The following is a 19,108-nucleotide window of genomic DNA, read 5'->3' on the forward strand; positions in this document are numbered from 1 at the left end:
CATCTTTGGTTTCCTCATATATAAAAATGCACTGCTATGGGTTTCTTATGAGCTGACTTACTCAAAAATGACGCATCAAGCCCCATATAGCAGGAGCCAAAAATACAGCAGGAACAAGACAGACATGGCCCTGTCCTCCTGGAGCCCACACCCATCAGGACAAGGACAGATAGCCTTGGCTGAAGAACACAGTACTTGGCTCTTGGCAGGAACTCAACTGATACTGCTTCCTTCCCTCGATCATGGGCCTCATTTGTCTATTTATTTATTTATTTATTTATTTTTGACAGGCAGAGTGGACAATGAGAGAGAGACAGAGTCTTTTTCAGGTCCCACTGGGTTCAAGCTTGTGGCCATTCATACCCATGTTGAGTAACATGGTACACACATCACCCAGGATTCAAATATGTTTGCAATCCATTACTATGCAACACAGGCCTAATTGTGAATCATAATTTTTTTTCATTAGCTGATCTCATTTTACTTGGTAATATCCACTTGGGCATTGGAGAGCAATAAAACTGCATTTCCTTTAAATATTATATGATTCAGTTGGTTCACTGATTTAGATTTTTACTGCCCCCTTTCCAAACGAGTGAGTCATACATCTTCCCAGAGATAACAAGGAAACAAGGACCTTCAAGATCATGCGAGGCTGTGCCTCCCTTCGCACACGCCAAGTAGGGCAGAAGGATGAGCATGTGGTCCCCGAGTTCAGGAATGGAGCACGGGGCAGGCCAGCACGATCCTGAAGACTCTCTTGCTTTGTTCATAGAAATGCATGCACGACTTGCATGTTATCCCCCAGTGTATCCTCATCTGTTCAGTGTAGGTGTTTCCCTTTATATCTTTAAGGAAGTTTGGTAACCAGGGTGATATATCATGTTTGTCTGTGGAACTCACATGTATGCCAACCCATTGCACATAGAGACCATAGAGTGTGGTGCCAGAGCCACTGTCTGGGACTCCCCGGGATTGAGCCCCAGCTACTGTACTTCCTTCCATGTGAGCCTGGCTGGGTGTCTTATCCTCTCTGTGCCTGACTTTCTGTATCTGTAAAATGGAGGTGATGATGGTTCCTCTGTCATAGTGTGAGGTGAGCTGCAGTGTGAGAAATGCTGGGAACAGAGCCCGGAGTCACCTGTGTGTGTGTGTGTCCAACGGGGAGCAGGCATTCCCAAGAGGAGATGGGCCTTTTGCAAATTCCCCCAGTGAGTTTGGCCGGCACTGGGACTCTGTTACGTGTCTTATTTGTTTTTTGAACTTTGATTGATTTATTTGAGATGCAGAGAGATGGAGTGGGACAGAGTTCCCCTTTGCTGGTTCACTCCCCAAATTCCTGCAATAGGAAAGAATAGGCCAGGCTGAAGCCAGGACCTGGGAACTCAATCTGAGTCTCCCATAGGGGAGCAGGAACCCCATTACTTGAGCCGTCACCACTGCCTCCCAACGTGTGCATAAGTAGGACACTGGAATCAGGAACGGAGCCAGGAATTGAACCCAGAAACTCCACTGTGGAACGTGGGAGTCTTAACTGGTGAACTAACTGCTAACCTAAACAACTGCCCCTCCACGTCTTGTTGCCTCTCTCTCACTGGCATCAGCATGCTCTCTCTGCTTTCAGCGTGGGTCCCTCTACACTGCACAGCCTCTGGGCACTCTGCGTGCTGGAGACTTGCTGCTGCTGAGCACCCCTTCCGTGCTGGGGGAGCCTGGCTATTGGAAGGCTCCCCCTTTTGTTGCCAGGCTGCCTCCTCTCTTCTAGATCAGCTCTTAGGAGAGTGTCCCAAGAAGCAGTGGTGTCGCAATGGCATTGTGGCATAGAAGGTTAAACCACCATCCGCAGCGCCAGCATCCTATATGGGTGCCGGTTTGTGTCCCAGCTGCTCCACTTCCAATCCAGCTCCCTGCTAATGGCCTGGGAAAGCAGCAGAAGATGCCAAGTGCTTGAACTCCTGCACCCACATGGGAGACCTGCTTGAAGCTCCTGGCTCCTGGCTTCAGCCTGGCCCAGCCCTGGCTATGCAGCCATTTGGGGAGTGAATCAGCTGATGGAAGACTTCCCTCTTAGCCTCTGCCTCTCAGTCTCTGTAACTCTACCTTTGAAACAATGAACAAATAGTGGTATCTATAGTTCTGAGCTCCTTGGCCTTGAAGACCTGCAACTGTAGCCCTTTGCCTCTCTGCAGCCTGTACCTTTTTTTTTTTTTTGACAGGCAGAGTGGACAGTGAGAGAGAGAGACAGAGAGAAAGGTCTTCCTTTGCCGTTGGTTCACCCTCCAATGGCCGCCGCGGCCGGCGCGCTGCAGCCGGCGCACCGCGCTGATCCGATGGCAGGAGCCAGGAGCCAGGTGCTTTTCCTGGTCTCCCATGGGGTGCAGGGCCCAAGCACCTGGGCCATCCTCCACTGCACTCCCTGGCCACAGCAGAGGGCTGGCCTGGAAGAGGGGCAACCGGGACAGAATCCGGTGCCCCAATTGGGACTAGAACCCGGTGTGCCGGCGCCGCTAGGCGGAGGATTAGCCTAGTGAGCTGCGGCGCCGGCCTGTACCTTTAATTGTGCTGTACACTCATTGGCTCCAGGCACACAGAGAGGGGACACTGGAAGGTGTCCCAGGTCTGGCTCTCCTGTCCCTGACCTGCTTCTGCTTTCTCTGATCTCTGTCTCATTCCATGCTCCTGGCTCCATCTCTTGCTTATTACATCACATATTTATGAACATGGAAGGTGCCATCCAATGGGCTTGGCATCTCTGTCCAGTTTCTCTGATTTCTGACCTTGAATGATTTACGTGACAACCTGTCACAGGGAATTCATTCCCAAGTCCTGGCCTGTCACCCTGTGTCCTGGCAAGATCTGTCCGTTACCTTGCTATACGAGAGAGTTGTAAATGACTTTCCCTTGCTGTAATAGCCCCAATTATCAGGGACTGTGCACTGCGTCGAGGCATATGCTGACTTAAGTGCAGTATATACATTATTTCATGTAATCCTCACCAATTCCCGGGGTTGGGTGGATATAAAGATCTCTGTGTTACGGGTGGGGGGATTTCAGCCTAGGGAGAGTGAGCGTTTGCCATGCACGTAGGAGCGTGTGGCAGAGCACACTCCACATGCTCCACGGCTGTGTGATTCCAAAGCTTCTGTTCTGTGGCCAGTAATGCACCCTCCCCTTTCTCAGGGCAGTGCTGGGAAACTAGGAGCTGCCCTTGACCTGGTCAGGGGCTGCTTCTGTGCGGTCCACCTGGGGGCCGGTGAGCAGGGCCACCTGTGTCACTGAGTCCCTGTTCTGGTGGGGAAGCCTGGAAGCAGCCCTGCCGCTGCTCACAGCCAGGTAGACGTCCTGCAGTGGAGCCAGGCAGTGGGAACGAGGGAGCCTGGCAGGGCAGGGCAGAGGAGTGGACCCCAGCTAGGGGGCCTGGCAGGGGGCAGGCCCAGGACTAGAAGGGCCTGGGATGCTGGCCGGAAAGCAAGGCTGAAGCTCAGTGTGAGCCCTGAGGCTAACATCTCTGCCAGGGAGGGGCTTCTGCTTTGAAGCCTTGGGGTGCCTGGGTGTCAGGGTCCTGGGCACCAGCATCTTGGCAGACCCCACTGAGTGCACTTCTCCATTTCCCATGCTTGGCGTTTGCTAGATGGATGAATGCATGGATTTATGGATGAATGAGTCTTAGGGAGGAGTGAACATTCCAGTCTCTCTCCAACCCCCCTCCCCGGCCAAAGAAGGGGCTGAGATTGTGAGGAAGGGGAAAGGGGTTGATGTGGTCTGTACGGGGGTGCACTCTGACCCTCTGTCTCCTTGTCCCTTCTTTCTCCAGAGGCTCCCGCCAAGCCTGAGGAGGCAGAGGCTGAGCCCTTCACAGACTCCTCTCTGTTTGCACACTGGGGCCAGGAGCTCAGCCCCGAAGGCCGCCGCGTGGCCCTGAAGCAGTTCCAGTACTACGGCTACAACGCCTACCTCAGTGACCGCCTGCCCCTCGACCGGCCCCTGCCCGACCTCAGACCCAGTGGGTGAGCAGAGGCGGTGGGTGGGGGACCCCTATCGGGCAGCCCATGGGGAGAGTGGGGCCGGGGCTGGGCTTGGCGTCTACTTGGGTCTGTCCTCTCAGCCTGCACCAGGCAAGTCTCCCATTTCCCCCTGCCTCAGTTTCTCCAGCTGCTGCATGGAGAAGGGCTTTCTTCCGTGAGAGCTTTTGAGGATTAATAACCTGATTTACTCCTTAAGGGCACCAGAATCATCTGGCATTCCCGTTCGTATGTCATTTTAACCCAATTACGTGCATTTTTATGAGCAATTTTTTCCCCCCTGTAAATTAGTTTTTGAAAGTACATCCGTCTTCCTGGACTAACAAGCCGTTATGCCCGACAGAGATGCCTGTGTCGACTTCTCTCTTTGTCACACGAGGATGTTCCTTTAAGGGTCACTTAGAATTTTTATTACTCCTAATTATTAAAAATGTGGGCACGTGCCACAGCTGAGAAAATCTCATTAACTTTGGTGAGCTCACCCACACCTGCTTTTCCCCTCTTTCTCCTGATTTTAAAATTTTCTTAAAACCACAGACCATAATGCGTGTATATCTGGAGTCTTTGGGCAAGATCTTGCTACTGGATTTGGAGGCTGTATTTTTTTAGGGAGAAGCATTCTGTTCACCCCGTAGACATTATTGAGTACCTGCTGTGTGCTGTATAATTGGGTTTGGTTGTTCCTGGACCCAGAGGGAGAGAACTTGGCTGGGGCGTAGGAACAAAAGGGCCACTGAGGAGCTACAAAAGGAGAGAAGAGTGTATAGGCTTGTAAAGGGTAATTATTAAGCACTTACTGCATGCCCGCATAGTCTGGATAAAGAGATAGGAATCTCAGCCTTCACAGAGCCTGCATTCAGGTTGAGTGGGAACAGAAACAAGCAAACCAAGTCAAATCTGCCACATGCTGGCTGGCACTAGGTGCTACGTTGAACATAAAGTTCAGGAGAGGGAGTTAGGGACTGCCTGGGATAGGGGTAGGGGAGTGTACATTCTTATGAGCGGTCAGAGAAGGCATCATTAAAGAAGGTGAGGTCTAAACAAAGACCTGGAGGAGATGAGGCTGCAAGCCACGTGGACACTCACGGGGAGAAACGGCCCCGGCAGAGAAACCAGCATGTGCCAAGGCCCTGAGGTAGCAGCATGCTTGGCTTGTTTGAAGAAGAGAAAGGATCTGTGTGGTTGGAACACGAGGGAAGTTGTCGCAGATGAGGTCAGAGGGGCAGGAGGAAGCGGATCAAGTAGGGCAGAAGTTCTCCACCTTGGCTGTTCATTTGACTTATTGGGGAGCTTCCAAATCATGCTGATGCCAGGGCCATACCCAGACCAATTAAATGAGAATTGCTGTGGGTGCACTCAGCATCAGTACTGTTTACAGACCCCAGGAGACTCCAGACCCTGAGCATCCCAAGAGTGGGGCTTCATGGCTGTTACAACAAGGTGTGTGGCTCTGACTCTGTGGGGTGAGGCTCGGTGGGGAAGGGCCTGAGCAGAGTAGTGTGTGTGCTGACTCAGAGCTATGAATGGGGCCGGAGGAAAGTAGGGAGGAGGGCATCTAGGCCTCCATACATCCAGGGGTGACTGGACCACGGCCAAGGTGGGGCTGGAGTATGGGCATAGCCTGCAGGTGCCTTCAGCTAGTGCCACGGCCTCCGCCTGATGGGAGGCCTGGGGATGAGGGAGCAGCAGGTCGGACATGGGGGCTCTGGAAGAGGGGTTGCCAGGAGGAGCTGGAACCCCCTGGCTTCTGCAGGGGCCTCAGCCGGGACCCTAGGCCCATAGAAGAACCGCTGTGGACTTTGTAGCCAGATCTGGCACAAGACACAGGCCCGGCTCAGTGTATGTTCAGATTTAAAGAGAAAGTACAAAGGAAGCCAAGGGAAGGGTGGATCTTAAAGACTCCAACCTGTAGTGACAATCACCGGCATTTATGGCAATAACCTCCCTATTTGGGCCACGCCAGTAGACGAGGCCGGGGTGCAGTCTTCCCATTCCCAGTGGAGGAAACCAGGGAGCAGAGAGGGCCGGTGTGTCTGAGGTCACAGTGACAGACGGGGCCAAACCGAACCTTGAACCCTCGTGACCAGCGGCCGGATCCTGGCGCGGGACATCGGCCCACATCTGTGTTTATTTCCAGGGGGCACAGCTCGGCCGAGCGCTTCACCCTTCACTGAGAGAGCATCCTGCTGCCCGAGGGACAGGGAGGACCCTCATGGGCGGAGTCAGTTTCCTGCTGAACTCCTGTAGGCCACAATTGCGTGAGCAGGCAGCACGGGAGCCAGCCTGCCACCCAGCAGGGAGCTGCACCGTGCTCAGGGCTTGCGCACCTCCCCCTCCCATGCAAGGTGACTTCTGTCCACCCTCCTTTCTAGGCAGAAAAACCCAATCTCTGAGGTCAGGCAGAGAGAGCTGAACCTTCTCACTCCACACACGGGGCTCTGTGCGTGTGGCTTTGACAATGGGCCGTCTGTCGTTACGTGTGGATGGAGAAGGCTCTCAGTGCCACTTCAGAGGCACACACGCCCAGCACGGGAGAGCTGCGAGGGCCACTCGAAGCAGGGTGTGCTTCTTAGGTAAAGCAGTGCCTCCGGGTGTCTGTGACAACCTGAACAGTCCTGCCTGTGACAAGGCACACCCTGTTGAATTCATTCTGGAATTCTGGAACCATCTTTTCCATAACTTAACCCTCATCCCCTTTCAAACTAGCTGGCAAACATTTGTATCAAATGAGCCATGTTTTCAGGCATGTGTGTGGGACATTATTTCTATTAACTCTTTAACTTCTTGCTTAACTGTCTGTTATTAGTCTCCATTCTACACAAGAGGAACCTGAAGCTCAGGAGGATGGTGTAGCCTGCCCAGGGCTACTGGTGGCAGAGCTGGGTGTGAACCCAGGCGGTCTGGCAGTAGAATCCGTGTATGTAACCACTGTGCTATACTGCCACAAAGTGTCGATTTGAATGGGAGACTCGCTCTAATAATCCACCCCTGAGAGTTTGGGAGAGCAGAAGGAGCATTATTTTAGGGAACATCAAACCCATTACCGGGGCTCAGAGCTGAGGCCTCAGCTACAGCTGCTGTTGGAATTTGGCCCGAGGTGGATGAGCAGGAGCCCCCTTGTCTCCAGGAGAATCCTGCAGCCTGGCTGTGGGGTTGGCTGGAACCCCAGGGCCGCTCGTTAACTCCTGTTTGCCCTTGGGGGTCTCTGCACGTGGAGGGGTGTCTGGGATCTGCCCTTTGCTCTTGGTCCTCCTGCTGTGCTCTTCTGGTCACTAACCCCGACGTAATGCCCAGCTTCATTCCTGGACTGGAAAGTGGGTGTTCAGAATCCTGGGCCACCCCCACCCCTTCACCTCTCACCAGTCCCTTGTGTCGTCTCCTTTCTCAGTGCTGGAAGACATCATCTGACCTTGTCACCTGGCCCGCGTCACAGGGCGCTCAGGGTGTGAGACACAGTCAGAGCGTCCCCAGAAGGAGATGATCCATCCATCTGGTTGCTGACTTCACTAATTTACTCATCCCACAAACACTTCCTTAGCATCGCACATGCACTGGGCACCTAGAAAAGCACCAGACAGCTCCCAGGAGCTCCCCTGACAAACCAGAGTGGAAGGTAGCGAGAGGGCAAGGGAGGTGGCCAGGACACCTGCTGATGATCTCTGCGCTGCACCCCCTCTCTGTGCCCGGGGCAGGGGGAGGGGAGACCCTTTCCTGGGCTCCAAGTAAATCAAGGCCTGAATTTGATGGCCCACAGAAGTCCTGTCCGTCAGTGGCAGGGAGGCGGGGCCTGGAGAGTGACATTGCCTCAGAGCCTCTGACCGTCCTCTCCCAGGAAAGGGAGATGCGGGGACAGCAGCAGTTTCTTCCAGCTCATGTGTGCAGAGAGAGGACAAACTTCAGGGCATGGGGCCCATTGGCCTCTGGGGAAATAAACAAGCCATTCAGTCTCCCCACCTCATGGCAGGGGCTGAAGGTCCCTGGGTCGTCGAGGTGGGATGACCCAGGGGACACTGGACATGGCTGGCGACATCACAGACCTCGGGACTGGGCAGGGGTGCTTGTTTCTTCCTGGAGGAGAAGAGGCCCCTCAGGGTTGATGGAAGAACGGCTGTCCCCAGCCTGGCAGGACTCGCCTCCCTCCCTCCCGCCTGTCCCCAGCTGTGGCGTAAGGCGCGCACAGCTTTCCCTGCCCTTCCTCTTCCTGCTCCCAGCATCCACCCTCTTTCTCCTCATCCACAGGCTCTCAAAGAGCCTGGCAGGGCAAAGAGAGGGACATCAAGTTTGCCCTGGGGTATGGTCTGCAGAGGCCCACGGCTCCGTCCCAACTCGTCCAGCTGTATACTTGAGGTCTGTCTGTTGGACTGCATCTAAGTTCACATCATTGATTTCCAAGAGGAAGGTTTAAGAAAAGGATCCCGGAAGTCCTTTGCCTGATGGCAGAGAGGGAGGATGGAGGCAATAACTTTCTGGGGGCCGCTGAGAGTGGGGTGTGGGCTGTGGGGAAGGGAGGTCCGTGGGTTGGAGCAAGCTTGGCTTTGGGCAGCGAGGGCAGTGGCCGCTGGGCCAGGCAGGTGGCCGCTCAGTGCCCACACGTTCCCCAGCGACAGGTTGCCTGCAGTGTCTCTGCCACAAGCAGAGCTTTGCTTCCAAACAGGGTTCAGGGGCTCGCCTGAGGGCTGCGTGCCTGCTCTCTGGAGGACTGTGGGTGCAGGGAGCAGAGTGGGGCAATAGGTCTCAGGCTCCTGGCCTATTGTGTTACCATGGCGACGCTGGGCCTGCCTCCCAGGTAGCTCAGGGCAGAGCCCCGGGCAGGCACCACTTCTTGTTCTTGCTGGCGGAGCTTCAGAGGCAGTGGGCCTTGTCCGCAGTGAGGTTTTCTTTCCAGTGTCCCCTGGGGTGCGTGCGCCTCCCTCCCAGGGGTTAGGGTGGATGGGTTCTCAGGTTGCCAGCTGGTTGAGGGCCTGAGCGGTTGGGAAAGGGATTGGGCTAATTTTGCACAGCGGTAGATGAGAGCAATGAGACACATACACAGCCAAGCCCACAGAGGAGCCCGGGGCTCCATGCAGACATCAGAGTGGGAAGGGGCAGGCCAGGAGCATGCTGTCTCCCTAGAGCAGGCACTGCAGGTCAGAACAGCCTGGGGGGTCCCAGAGTGTGATTTCTGCCCAGCCCCAGAGTTCTGGGTGTGAGAGGCTGTGCCAGAGCTCGGTTCTGCTGGAGAGCAGCAGCGTCCCATTCTCCCATGTCACTTGTCTTCCCCTGCCCTGGAATCTTTGTTCTGCTCCACATTCCTCAGTTCTGGTTGCCACAGGCCAGGCCCACTCACCCTCTGTCCCTCCATCCAGAGACATGTGGTCCCGGACGTGGCTTTCCCACCAGAGCCAGCTGACTGGTGTTCCCTGGGATGTTGTGCTTTGAGCCCAGGGATCCCACAGTCCCCGGAGCTCTAGAAGGTCCTGTGCATTGCCTGCACTGGAAGTGATTCCTTTCCCTGTGTCCTCCTGACGCTCCATGCATTACATGGCATATCCTTCCTCTAACATTGGTGCAGTCACCTGAGAGCTTGTTGACCTCCTTCTAGATGAAAGTTGGGTATGGCAATGATCACCTGTTCTTGGAAGTTGTCGGCGATTTCTGTGCCAAATTCTGTTCCCAGATCTGGTCCGGCCCAGTTCTCTTGCATTGCAGGCTGTGAAACCACTGTGCTGATGTTCGTGTCTCTTCCATGGCTAGGCCAGGGCTATACTGTCCCTGCCTCCACTGTCCCCTCTTCATCCCTCCAACTGTTGCGTGGTGACCCAGTCTTGCTGGAGGGGACGCACCGCTCAGGGATTCCATTGCCATCAGGTCGTGGTGGAATGTCCACCTGCAGAGCTGGGCTCCTCCTGCACCTGCTGCTGTCTGAGTTTCTCCTCTGTGCTGGACCCCGTGTAGGCACCGGGGGTGCCTGCTGTGTAGACATGGTGTTGATCTTGACAGTCGAGTGGAGACACTGCTCCCTGTGAAATAATCACTCATCAAAGCACGTGGTGATATCCTACATGTGACATGAAAGAAGAGCCGAGGTGGCTGCTGTCCCGGGGGAGCTAGGCCAGCCCAGGAGGTGAAGTGAGTCTTACTCTACTGGGTTCTGTAAGGAACTGAATCTGCAGGTGACCACAGGTGGAGGCGGGGGAGGGTTTGTCTGCCAGCGCGGACCCAGAATCACAATCAGAAGCCAACTTGCAGGCCTGGAGAAGGGCGGTGTGGCTCAGTCTGCCGTCCTCTGTTCCTCTTCGGCTGTGTCTCTAACACCGACTCGTGTGCTCATGTCAGTGTTCTGCAGCCTGGACCCCCGCTTCCTGCCTTATTAGGTTATCTCATGTCCAGCCTCCCCTGCAGCAGACCCGGTGCTGGGCTGCCTCTCACGCTGAGGGCCAGCCCCTTGAGAACTACCCGGGCTCAAGGGTCTGTCTCTCATCCCATCGATTGTGGGCCAAGCAGCAAGGCCACAGGGCAGAAGACACAGCAGCCTTTACACAAGGAGTCACCAGGATTATTTATCTCAAAGGCAGCGGTGTGTCAGGAAGACGGTGTCAGGCCTCCAGTGCTCAGTGGTATTTATCACCTGTGTCCACACCGTCCTCTCCCTGGTCTCGCAGAATCGGCAGCCTGGAAGCAACTCCTCCATTCTCTTCCCACCCCCAGCCGCCAGGTCTCTGGGTTGCCAGGAACACCACCACTGTGTCCCACACACATTCCTGGGGGACATGGGAAGGAAGGTAGAGGCTACCATTCAGCAGGGGTTGTGAGTACAGGCTTTGGACTCCTAAGAGCCCAGGTTTAAGCCCTGCGTGATAACTCATCACTCCAACTCTATTTGCTTCCATTGTAAAATGGGCATAATAACACTTACCACACAGGCCTGTGGGAAGGAAAAGTATCTGCGTGTGTTCGCGTGGTTTATGGACCATTGCAAGCACTCAGTATGTGCCGCAGTTTGCTGTTATCATCCAGAGGACCCTCCTGGGCAGCAGCACCATAAGCACGATACAGCCCTTTGGTGGTAGAAGTTGTGGCTGTAACCACAGCCAGAGGGAGGGAGCAGGCGTCCCTGTTCCCATGCTTAGCGCAAATCCACACATTGTCCTCATCGTGGGGTCTCATTCAGTCCTGCAGTCTGGAAACTTACAGGCCTGGCAGTCTGTGTAATCTAGAAAGAGATGGAAGAAGCTAAAGTGTACCTAAGTGAGGACAGAGGACCGGGCCAGTCCCGATGGCATAGGTAGGAGATCGGAGACTGGACTGAGGACATGGGCGGCCGTGAAGGGCTAAGAAGGCACTGCTGCTCCTGGGGCCGCACTGTCTCCCTGGGTGTATTCCCCTGGTGGTTTGTGCACACCGGAACCTGTGTGTGCTGACCATCGCAGGGCGGGCAGGGCCTCCCTTGCAGATGCTCGGGAAGAAAGAGGGGGCAGGGTGATGCCCTTGGGGAACTCACAGCCTGGCAGTGGCACCTTCTCACTTTATCCAGGGGGTCTCTCCTCTGCCACCCTTGGGCCCTGGCATGGTCGGACCCTGCTGCCATTGTCCACTGGCAGACAGATGCCAGTTCACAACCTACTTTGGTTTTTGTTCTGGAAAAGTTCTGCCCAGCCCCTCTGCCTCCCAGGACAGGCAGCACCTGAGAGTCACCTGCTCCGAGGGACTCAGGCCTGCAGGTTTGCTGAGGTCCAAGGGCAGGGGGGAGCTGCCCACCCTGGCGGGAAGTGTGCAGCCCCAGCAATGCTTGTCAGGCTGCTCCCATGCCCAGCCTCACCTGGTCCTCCCCAGCTCTCCTTCCTCTCACAGGAAATGGCGCTGACGCTGTGAATAAAAATTTGCCTCCTAAACAACCTAGGGTGACCTGGGGGCACTCCACGGGGAGGCTGGGCTGCTGCTCCCTGTCCTCGCATCCCCTTCTGTGGGCAGAGATCGATACAGCAGAGTTTATCACAGCCATCAATTTCAGCTAGTAGACAGCGTGTCCTGCCCCCACCCTAGAAATGCCTGTCTCTATCTCCAGTGGAAAATGGCTCGACTTTGACCAAAAATAAATGCAAAAAGGGAACTTTCATGGCTGAATTTTACAGAAGACTATGCCTATTCAGAAGATGAGGAAGGGATCAGCCTTGTACAATGAGGCATCTTCAGGGAGCTTAGATATGGACAGGCTCCTTGTGCCTGCGTGGCTCCTTGGAGCTCCCCGTCCTCTGGCCCACTCTGCAGAAGTCCCTGGAAAAGCACAGGTGCAGAGGCGGCCACGCCACCCAGGCCGTGGAAGTGTGGCTCTGGACGAGCCAGAGGAGGGGCCTGCTGTGGGCAGGTGTGGAGCAGAGCAGCTGGTGGCCACATGTGGAGGGGAGAGTACCTCCATGACACACTCACAACAGGTGAAGTCCACGTGGCCAGCGCCGGCCTCGCAGGGGAAGCAAGTGGTACACTGCAGAGCGGCAGCGCTGTCCCGGGGCTGAGCAGTCCCCTTCCATGCCGGTGCTTGGAGGTGTTTCTGCTGCAGGACGAAGGCTGTGGCCTGGAGGCTCTGTCCTGGGTTCCTTAGCCTGCACTGATGATGGGGCTAGGGCAGCAAGCATGTGCACGCCTTACCCAGCGTGCTCTTCTTCCCTCTCTTTGTCTCCTCACCTCAGTAATGTAAGCTCTGCTTCAATGTTGAGATGAAGACAGGAACCATGGTCGTAGGTTGTGCGGATGCGTGGGTTGGGGAGCTTGCAAGGCAATTTACTCAACAGATAGTAACCGAATGCCTGCTGCTTGTACAGTTGTTCTGGGCTGTGCACAAGGCCAGCGTCTTCCCTCAGGAAGCTTGTGGACTAGTCGTAGGGTGACCAGTTATCCTAGTTTTCTTGGGCCTTCTGGGGCTACAACTGGGAAGATCCTGGGCAAATTGGGCTGCGGCGGTTTCCCTGTGTAGTGAGGGCATTTGGTGAGGACAAGCTGTCGGCTGGGAGGAGGAAAGGCTTGCAAGCTTTTTTCCTTGATGGGCTGTGAGATAGAAGACTCTGAACTGGGTAGAGAGAAGACATCTAAGAGATAGCTTCTTCCTACTCCCTACTGGCTGATGAAGACGTGTGGAGAGGTGAAGGGGCCGGTCTGTGGTCACTCAGTGAGGGGCAGAGCTGGGAGCAGCACCTGGCTGCCTTCACTCCCCCTCCAGTGCTCCTTCCCTAAATGCCAGCCCACCCCGTCTTCCTCATCCTGCCCACCCTGCACTTCCCTATTCACCCAGACTGATCTCAGGTCAGGTGCAGAAAGACTGAAGGGCGAGGCAGGGTGCAGGTGATGTGCAGAGATGCCACCAGCGGGGGGCTCTGGCTTGGAGGCCCTGAGCGGGAGAGAGGAGGGGGAGAGGAAGACTTAGGAGTTCCAGAAGCCAGGCCTGGAGAGTTGCTTAGGCACCGTGTGAAGAAACTGAGAGCTTCCAGAGGCTGGGTGTAAGGAGCCAGGGCCGTGAATTCAGGGGGAAGGAGGCCAGAGAACAAGAACCTGCTAGTGGGGAGAGCACCTGACTCTCCTGTATGAAAGAGGACTGCTCCAAGGTCAGAAGCATGAGTGTAACATATAGGCTGCTTATGAAACAAACACACCTGTTCACCTCATTTTATTCCAGAAGCATTTGCTGAGTACCTAAGATGTACCAGACCCTGGTATAAGGTGAGGACATAGCAGGGTCACCTAGCAGAGGGAGGCAGATCATCATACGGACAATGATGATGCAACAGGCGAGGTGTCCAGTTACACTCCATGGAGTTTTCCCATTAAAAACCTGATAGTCAAAAGTCTCACATGGCCGGCAACGTGGCTCACTAGGCTAATCCTCCGCCTGCGGCGCCAGCACTCCGGGTTCTAGTCCCGGTTGGGGCGCTGGGTACTAGTCCTGGTTGCTCCTCTTCCAGTCCAGCTCTCTGCTGTGGCCTGGGGAAGGCAGTGGAGGATGGCCCAAGTGCTTGGGCCCCTGCACCTGCATGGGAGACCAGGAGGAAGTGCCTGGCTCCTGGCTTCAGATCGGCATAGCTCTGGCCGTGGCAGCCATTTGGGGGTGAACCAACGGAAGGAAGACCATTCTCTACGTCTCTCTCTCTCTCTCTCTCACTAACTCTGCCTGTCAAAAAAAAAAAAAAAAAGTCACATGAAAATAGTGACTTGTAGGGTTGAGCCTGCAAAGCCAATAGAGCGTTTCAATTCTTCTTGGAGAGGGATCACCAGGAGACAGGCCTACAGAGCCTGGCAGCTCAGGCCATCGTGGCTGCTACTTGGAGAGGTGAAGCTTGTTCTGCATAGAAGGGGAAGCGAGGTGGCTACCACGGTCAGAATTCAGAAGGGGAGAGGGGTGGGGCAGGCAGTGGGCACCTGTCTCTGAGGAACACCTGTGGAGCACCTGGAGCTCCAGAGCATGCAGCTGGCTGTGAGAGCGCAGAGAAAACCCAGGGCACTAGCAGAGGTCAGGGGCGTGGCCTTCAACGCGGTGGCAGGGGCAGATGGGAGATTACCCCAGTGTGCCGACATTCTTGGGAGCTGTCCGCTCTACTTGGATGTAAAGGGAGCAAGACCACATGCTGTTTGGTCGACTGCCATTAGCAAGTAGCTTGTGTATTAATCCCATCTCTGGTCGGCGTCCGTGCCTCGTGGGAGCCCGGCTGCTGGATTGATTGCCGCGTGTAAGTGCTAGGTAGAACTGATCCACCACAGATCTTTTAACCGATGTTATAAAAATCGCATGGACAGCAGAAACAGCAACAAATACTTCTGAAAGGGTCTGATGAGCTTACGAATTGTTCCCTTTCGCTAAAGCTCTCCCTGCGCCTCCCATCTCCTCCACCCTTTTCAGTGCAGGTCATGAGTGGGCTCCCTCATCTCCAGCCCCACGGGGCCTTGGCAGAACTCACTTGTTGGCGCCGTTTACATTTCCAGCCTCCTGCCGGGGCGTCCTGCGGTCCTCTTGCTTACCCTGCTTTACTGGACATAAAATTGCTCACTTGTCAGCGTCTGTGTCTCTCTGCTCCCCGGGGCAGAACATAAGCTCCACCAGGACAGGAGCTCTGTCCATTTCCCGCTACGCCCTCCGTGCCAACAGCAGTGTCTCCCCGATGGAAGGACCTCAGTAAATATTTATCCCATCAAGGACAAGCGTGAGCACGTTCTGCTCCAGTCTGCTAACTTGATGGTTTTAACAGAATCACAAGTTTGGGAAAAGGCTCAGTGCTTTCGCTTCCCTCCCTCCCTCTGGTGAGAGAAAAGGAGAGCGGCAAATAGAATGGGAGAAGTTTCTGTACATTTCTGGTAACCATAGTGATGACGACTTTAGTTTATTAATCTCATGCTCTTAAGCAGGCTGGGGCCCCACGGCGGTTTCTCCCAATTGCTCAGTGCCGGTTCCCCGGCAGCCTTCCTCATTAAGGAAGAGCAGGCCCGTTGCTATCCTGCAGCACTTTAATTACCGACAAGCGCAGGCCCCGTGCTATTATGTTGGTTATCGCACGTCCTAACCTCTCTGCGCCCCCACCTCTGGAGCTGCCAAACGCAGTCTCGGGCCCTGAACACCTGGAGCCTTCAGTGCCGCGGTGGGGCCTGGGCCAGGGCTGTACCTGCTGCCCTGCCCTTCATTCACCTCCGCTGAAGGTGGGAGCCGAGTGCCTTCTGGAGCAGGGAAGGGCGCCAGTTTCCTGCGAGGCGATGCTTGATGGGGAAGGAATGGCCCGGGAGACTGTGGCAATTCTCCTTGCCTGGCCTCCTGTGGGTCTTGTATCAGGGCTGTATCTTCCTCGTCCTGTGGGAGAGGACACACAGTTTTGGAGTTTGCCTCTGACTAGACTGACTTTGGGTGGGAGACTTCCAAGTGACTTCCGGTTTTTGTCGCGCTCCGGGAAACTGGGGCAGAGAGGGGCAGCCTCTTCCTTGAGCAGATCTCTTTTGGGGAGGAGCCCTGGGCAGGTTCAGGAGGCCAGAGGTGGGACTGTCTCGGCAGCCACAGCTGGGGACTCAAGCCCTCCGTGCCTCCATGTCCTCATCTGTGAAGCGAGACTGGACTTGGTCCTCCCCTCTCCCTTATGCGTGCGAGACTCTGACAGTAGCAGCAGCCTCGTTCCAGAGACTGGACCCCTGCATGAACGAGGGGCAGGGGGCCCAGGCAGTCTGCCTTGGTGAGTGAGGGAGTGGATCTGGGCAGTAGATGTCCCTGGGAGAGACCTGTTCCCCTCCTGAAGCCGGCCACCTGGGACCTGGCCTCTCCTATGTGTAGGCTGCCATTTTGGAAACACTGACACTTTCCTCTGGCTGAGTCTTGCATCCTGTTGGTTTAGGAGCATCGAGGCATTCTTCTGGCAAACACAGAGGGACTCCGTGCTGGTGCTGTGTGCTGCACGAGGAGCTCATGGTACAACCACTCAGCTGGAGGAGCCCCTGGCCAGTTCACACTCAACCGTGGATCACACTGGGTTCAGCTGGGTGGGCCTGCCTGATGCACACTCAGGGCTTAAGTGGTGCCACAGGAGAAGCCGGGGGAGGAATCTGGACTCCCACTCCCTCCAGCAAGACCGAAGCGAGATGTGGAGGTGGCGTGGGCCAGCACCCAGGGTGACTGCAACTGAGTCACTGGCAGATCTCAGAGCCAAGTCCTCCTTGTTTCCAGGTGCCGCAACCTCTCCTTTCCCGCCAGCCTGCCAGAGGTGAGCATCGTGTTCATCTTTGTCAACGAGGCGCTCTCGGTGCTGCTGCGCTCCATCCACTCGGCCATCGAGCGCACACCGGCACACCTGCTCAAGGAGATCATCCTGGTGGACGACAACAGCAGTAACGGTGAGCACCCAGCCCCTGCTCCCCGCCTGACGCCCGTGGTTCTCCAGGACTGCTCTTTCTCTGTGACATCACCCACACAGGAGGGAGACTCGGGTGGCCGCTGCCCACTACCATAGGTGACCTTCCCTGTGTCCCAGAGAGGCCAGAACCTTGGGCTCCTCCCCCCTGGCTGGCCATGCTGTCCTCCTGCATTCCAGGGCAGTAGCATAGGATACAAGGCCTTGACCCCCACTGCTATGAAACGCACCGTGAACTTGGCAGTGGCTGTTTTTTAGGAAGCATCATTACATTTGGTAGTGTCCCTTGGCCTTTGCCGAGAAGACTGCTCTTTGGTGTCTTTGCAGTGGTGGTGACAATGCTAGAGGAGATGGGTGCTACAGGTGGTGTCTTCACAGTGTTGGTGATGCTGGTGGAGGGGTGGGTGTTGCAGGTAGTGGGGGTCACAGTGGTATTGATGAGGGGGGTGGTGAAAGAGCTGTCACCTGTGACAGCAGCAGATCTGCTGAAAGTTGAGCCTCATTGCTGGATCCCCTATTCCCTGTTCCACCTGCCTCTAGCAAGATGCAGGCTGGCTTGCAACTCCTTGCTGAAGTCTTCACATTCCTAAGCACCACCACATTGCTTCAGCCACCACCAGCTGCCTCTTGGGCACATTCCATGGCCTCTGACTCCCCGTGTAGACCCCTTTCATGATATTCTCCAAACATGAGCCCACATACTGAGAAAGCTTAAAAACCAGTGCTCTTGGCAAGACCATGTAAATGAATGAGTTTCCAATATCATGCGGATTTTAAAAAATAGACTGCGAGGTCTCCGGATCATAGAGTTGTCGGGCTGGTGTTCTCCTCAACCTCCTTTCATTGTCAGGTAGTAAATTTCTGAGTGAATCGGTTGCTGTAATGAGATGGGCAATTTGTGATTTGTTATCAATTAAAACTGAATCATATCAGATAATTGAAGTGTATTTAATCCCTGTAAGTGAATTTTCTTGTTCGTGTTATCGGTATGTGGGAGGAGGAAGTGTAGGAGCAGCGCTGCGGTGAGGATTCAGAGCGTTCCGAAGGGCAGTGCTCACGAGGCACTTGGCTCTGTTCTATGGGTGTGGGGGAGAAGGCACCAGGATGACAGCCCGCGGGCAAGGGGCTCTTCAAAGCCATTGGTTATCATGAGGGAGTCAGGAGGGGCCTGTCTACTTCTGACAGCCATCTAGGTGCCTCAGGAACCTCTCAGTCCCCAGTGGCTAATCCAGACATTTCCATGTACCCCATGTACGTGTGGCATCCTGGGTCCTGATGCAAGCCTGGTGCAAGTAGCTGGTGTACTCCGCTCCACCAGGCCTTCTGCCCCCAGCCTGTGTTGGAAGGGAGCAGGGGATGGGAGAGCCATCCTCCTGAGGCTGAGGACGTCGGCCAAACACAGGCCTCCCTCACATTCACAAGAGAGGAGAGAACGAGGCACCTGGGGGAAGAAATCTTGGAGCCTTCCCTTTTCTCCATAGTAGGACCCTTTCCATGTCCTTAAGGATGACACCTGAGAAAAGAAGACATTGGATTTGAGAAATTTAGGTAAAGGATGTGAGTTAGAAATAGAGGATTTCATACCTGAATTTAGGACATTTGACCTTTATTTCATAATGGCACTAACCTTCAGGAGTTATGAGTTGGAGGAGTGATGTGGTCCGAGCTGGGCAGTGGAGAGGTTTGACCGTGCTCTATGATGCTGGCTGGGGCAAGGAGCATCTTGAAGAAGGGAAGGAGAAGAGGAGGCCAGTGCAGCAGGACAGGAAGCAGTCAAGCGGGCTGGAGATTCATGGGTGGCAGGGGCCGTCGTCTGCTGGCTCCCAGGGTATGCATTAGCAGGAAGCTAGGGAGATGCAGAGGGTGGTGGTGCATTGCCCTGGGAGGGAGACTGGCTGGAGCAGAAGTCCTCCACCAGGCGTGTGTGCAGGAATCACCTGGGGAGCTTCCAGAACCAAAGCCATAGGAGCTGGGTCTTCAGCCTAAGCTGAAGGTGCTGTATCCCAAGCACCTGGGTTCGAGTTATGGCTCCAACACTTGACTCCAGCTTCCTGCCAGTGCAGACCCTGGGAGGCAGCAGTGATGGGCTCAAGTAATTGAGTTCTGCCACTCATGGGGGAGACCTGGATTGGGTTTCTAGTTCCTGGCTTCATCTTTGGCTCACCCTGGCCATGATGCACATTTGGGGAGTAGAACTGTCAGTGGAAGGTGTTTGTGTTCCCCCCTCTCTCTCTCTGC

The 19,108-nt window shown here is 55.2% G+C and overlaps 1 protein-coding gene across 2 annotated transcripts in view; it reads left to right on the forward strand.

Moving 5' to 3' along the window:
- Positions 1 to 19,108, forward strand: part of GALNT18 (polypeptide N-acetylgalactosaminyltransferase 18) — a 342,573-nt gene that overhangs the window by 176,655 nt on the left and 146,810 nt on the right. For both annotated transcript variants that reach the window (XM_008266222.4, XM_070073272.1), the window contains exons 2-3: positions 3,815 to 4,007; positions 16,687 to 16,853. In XM_008266222.4, coding sequence (XP_008264444.1) covers positions 3,815 to 4,007; positions 16,687 to 16,853 — 360 coding nt within the window. The remainder of the gene's footprint in view (positions 1 to 3,814; positions 4,008 to 16,686; positions 16,854 to 19,108) is intronic.

The sequence above is a fragment of the Oryctolagus cuniculus genome, chromosome 1, assembly GCF_964237555.1.
Source record: "Oryctolagus cuniculus chromosome 1, mOryCun1.1, whole genome shotgun sequence".
Lineage (NCBI taxonomy): Eukaryota > Metazoa > Chordata > Mammalia > Lagomorpha > Leporidae > Oryctolagus > Oryctolagus cuniculus.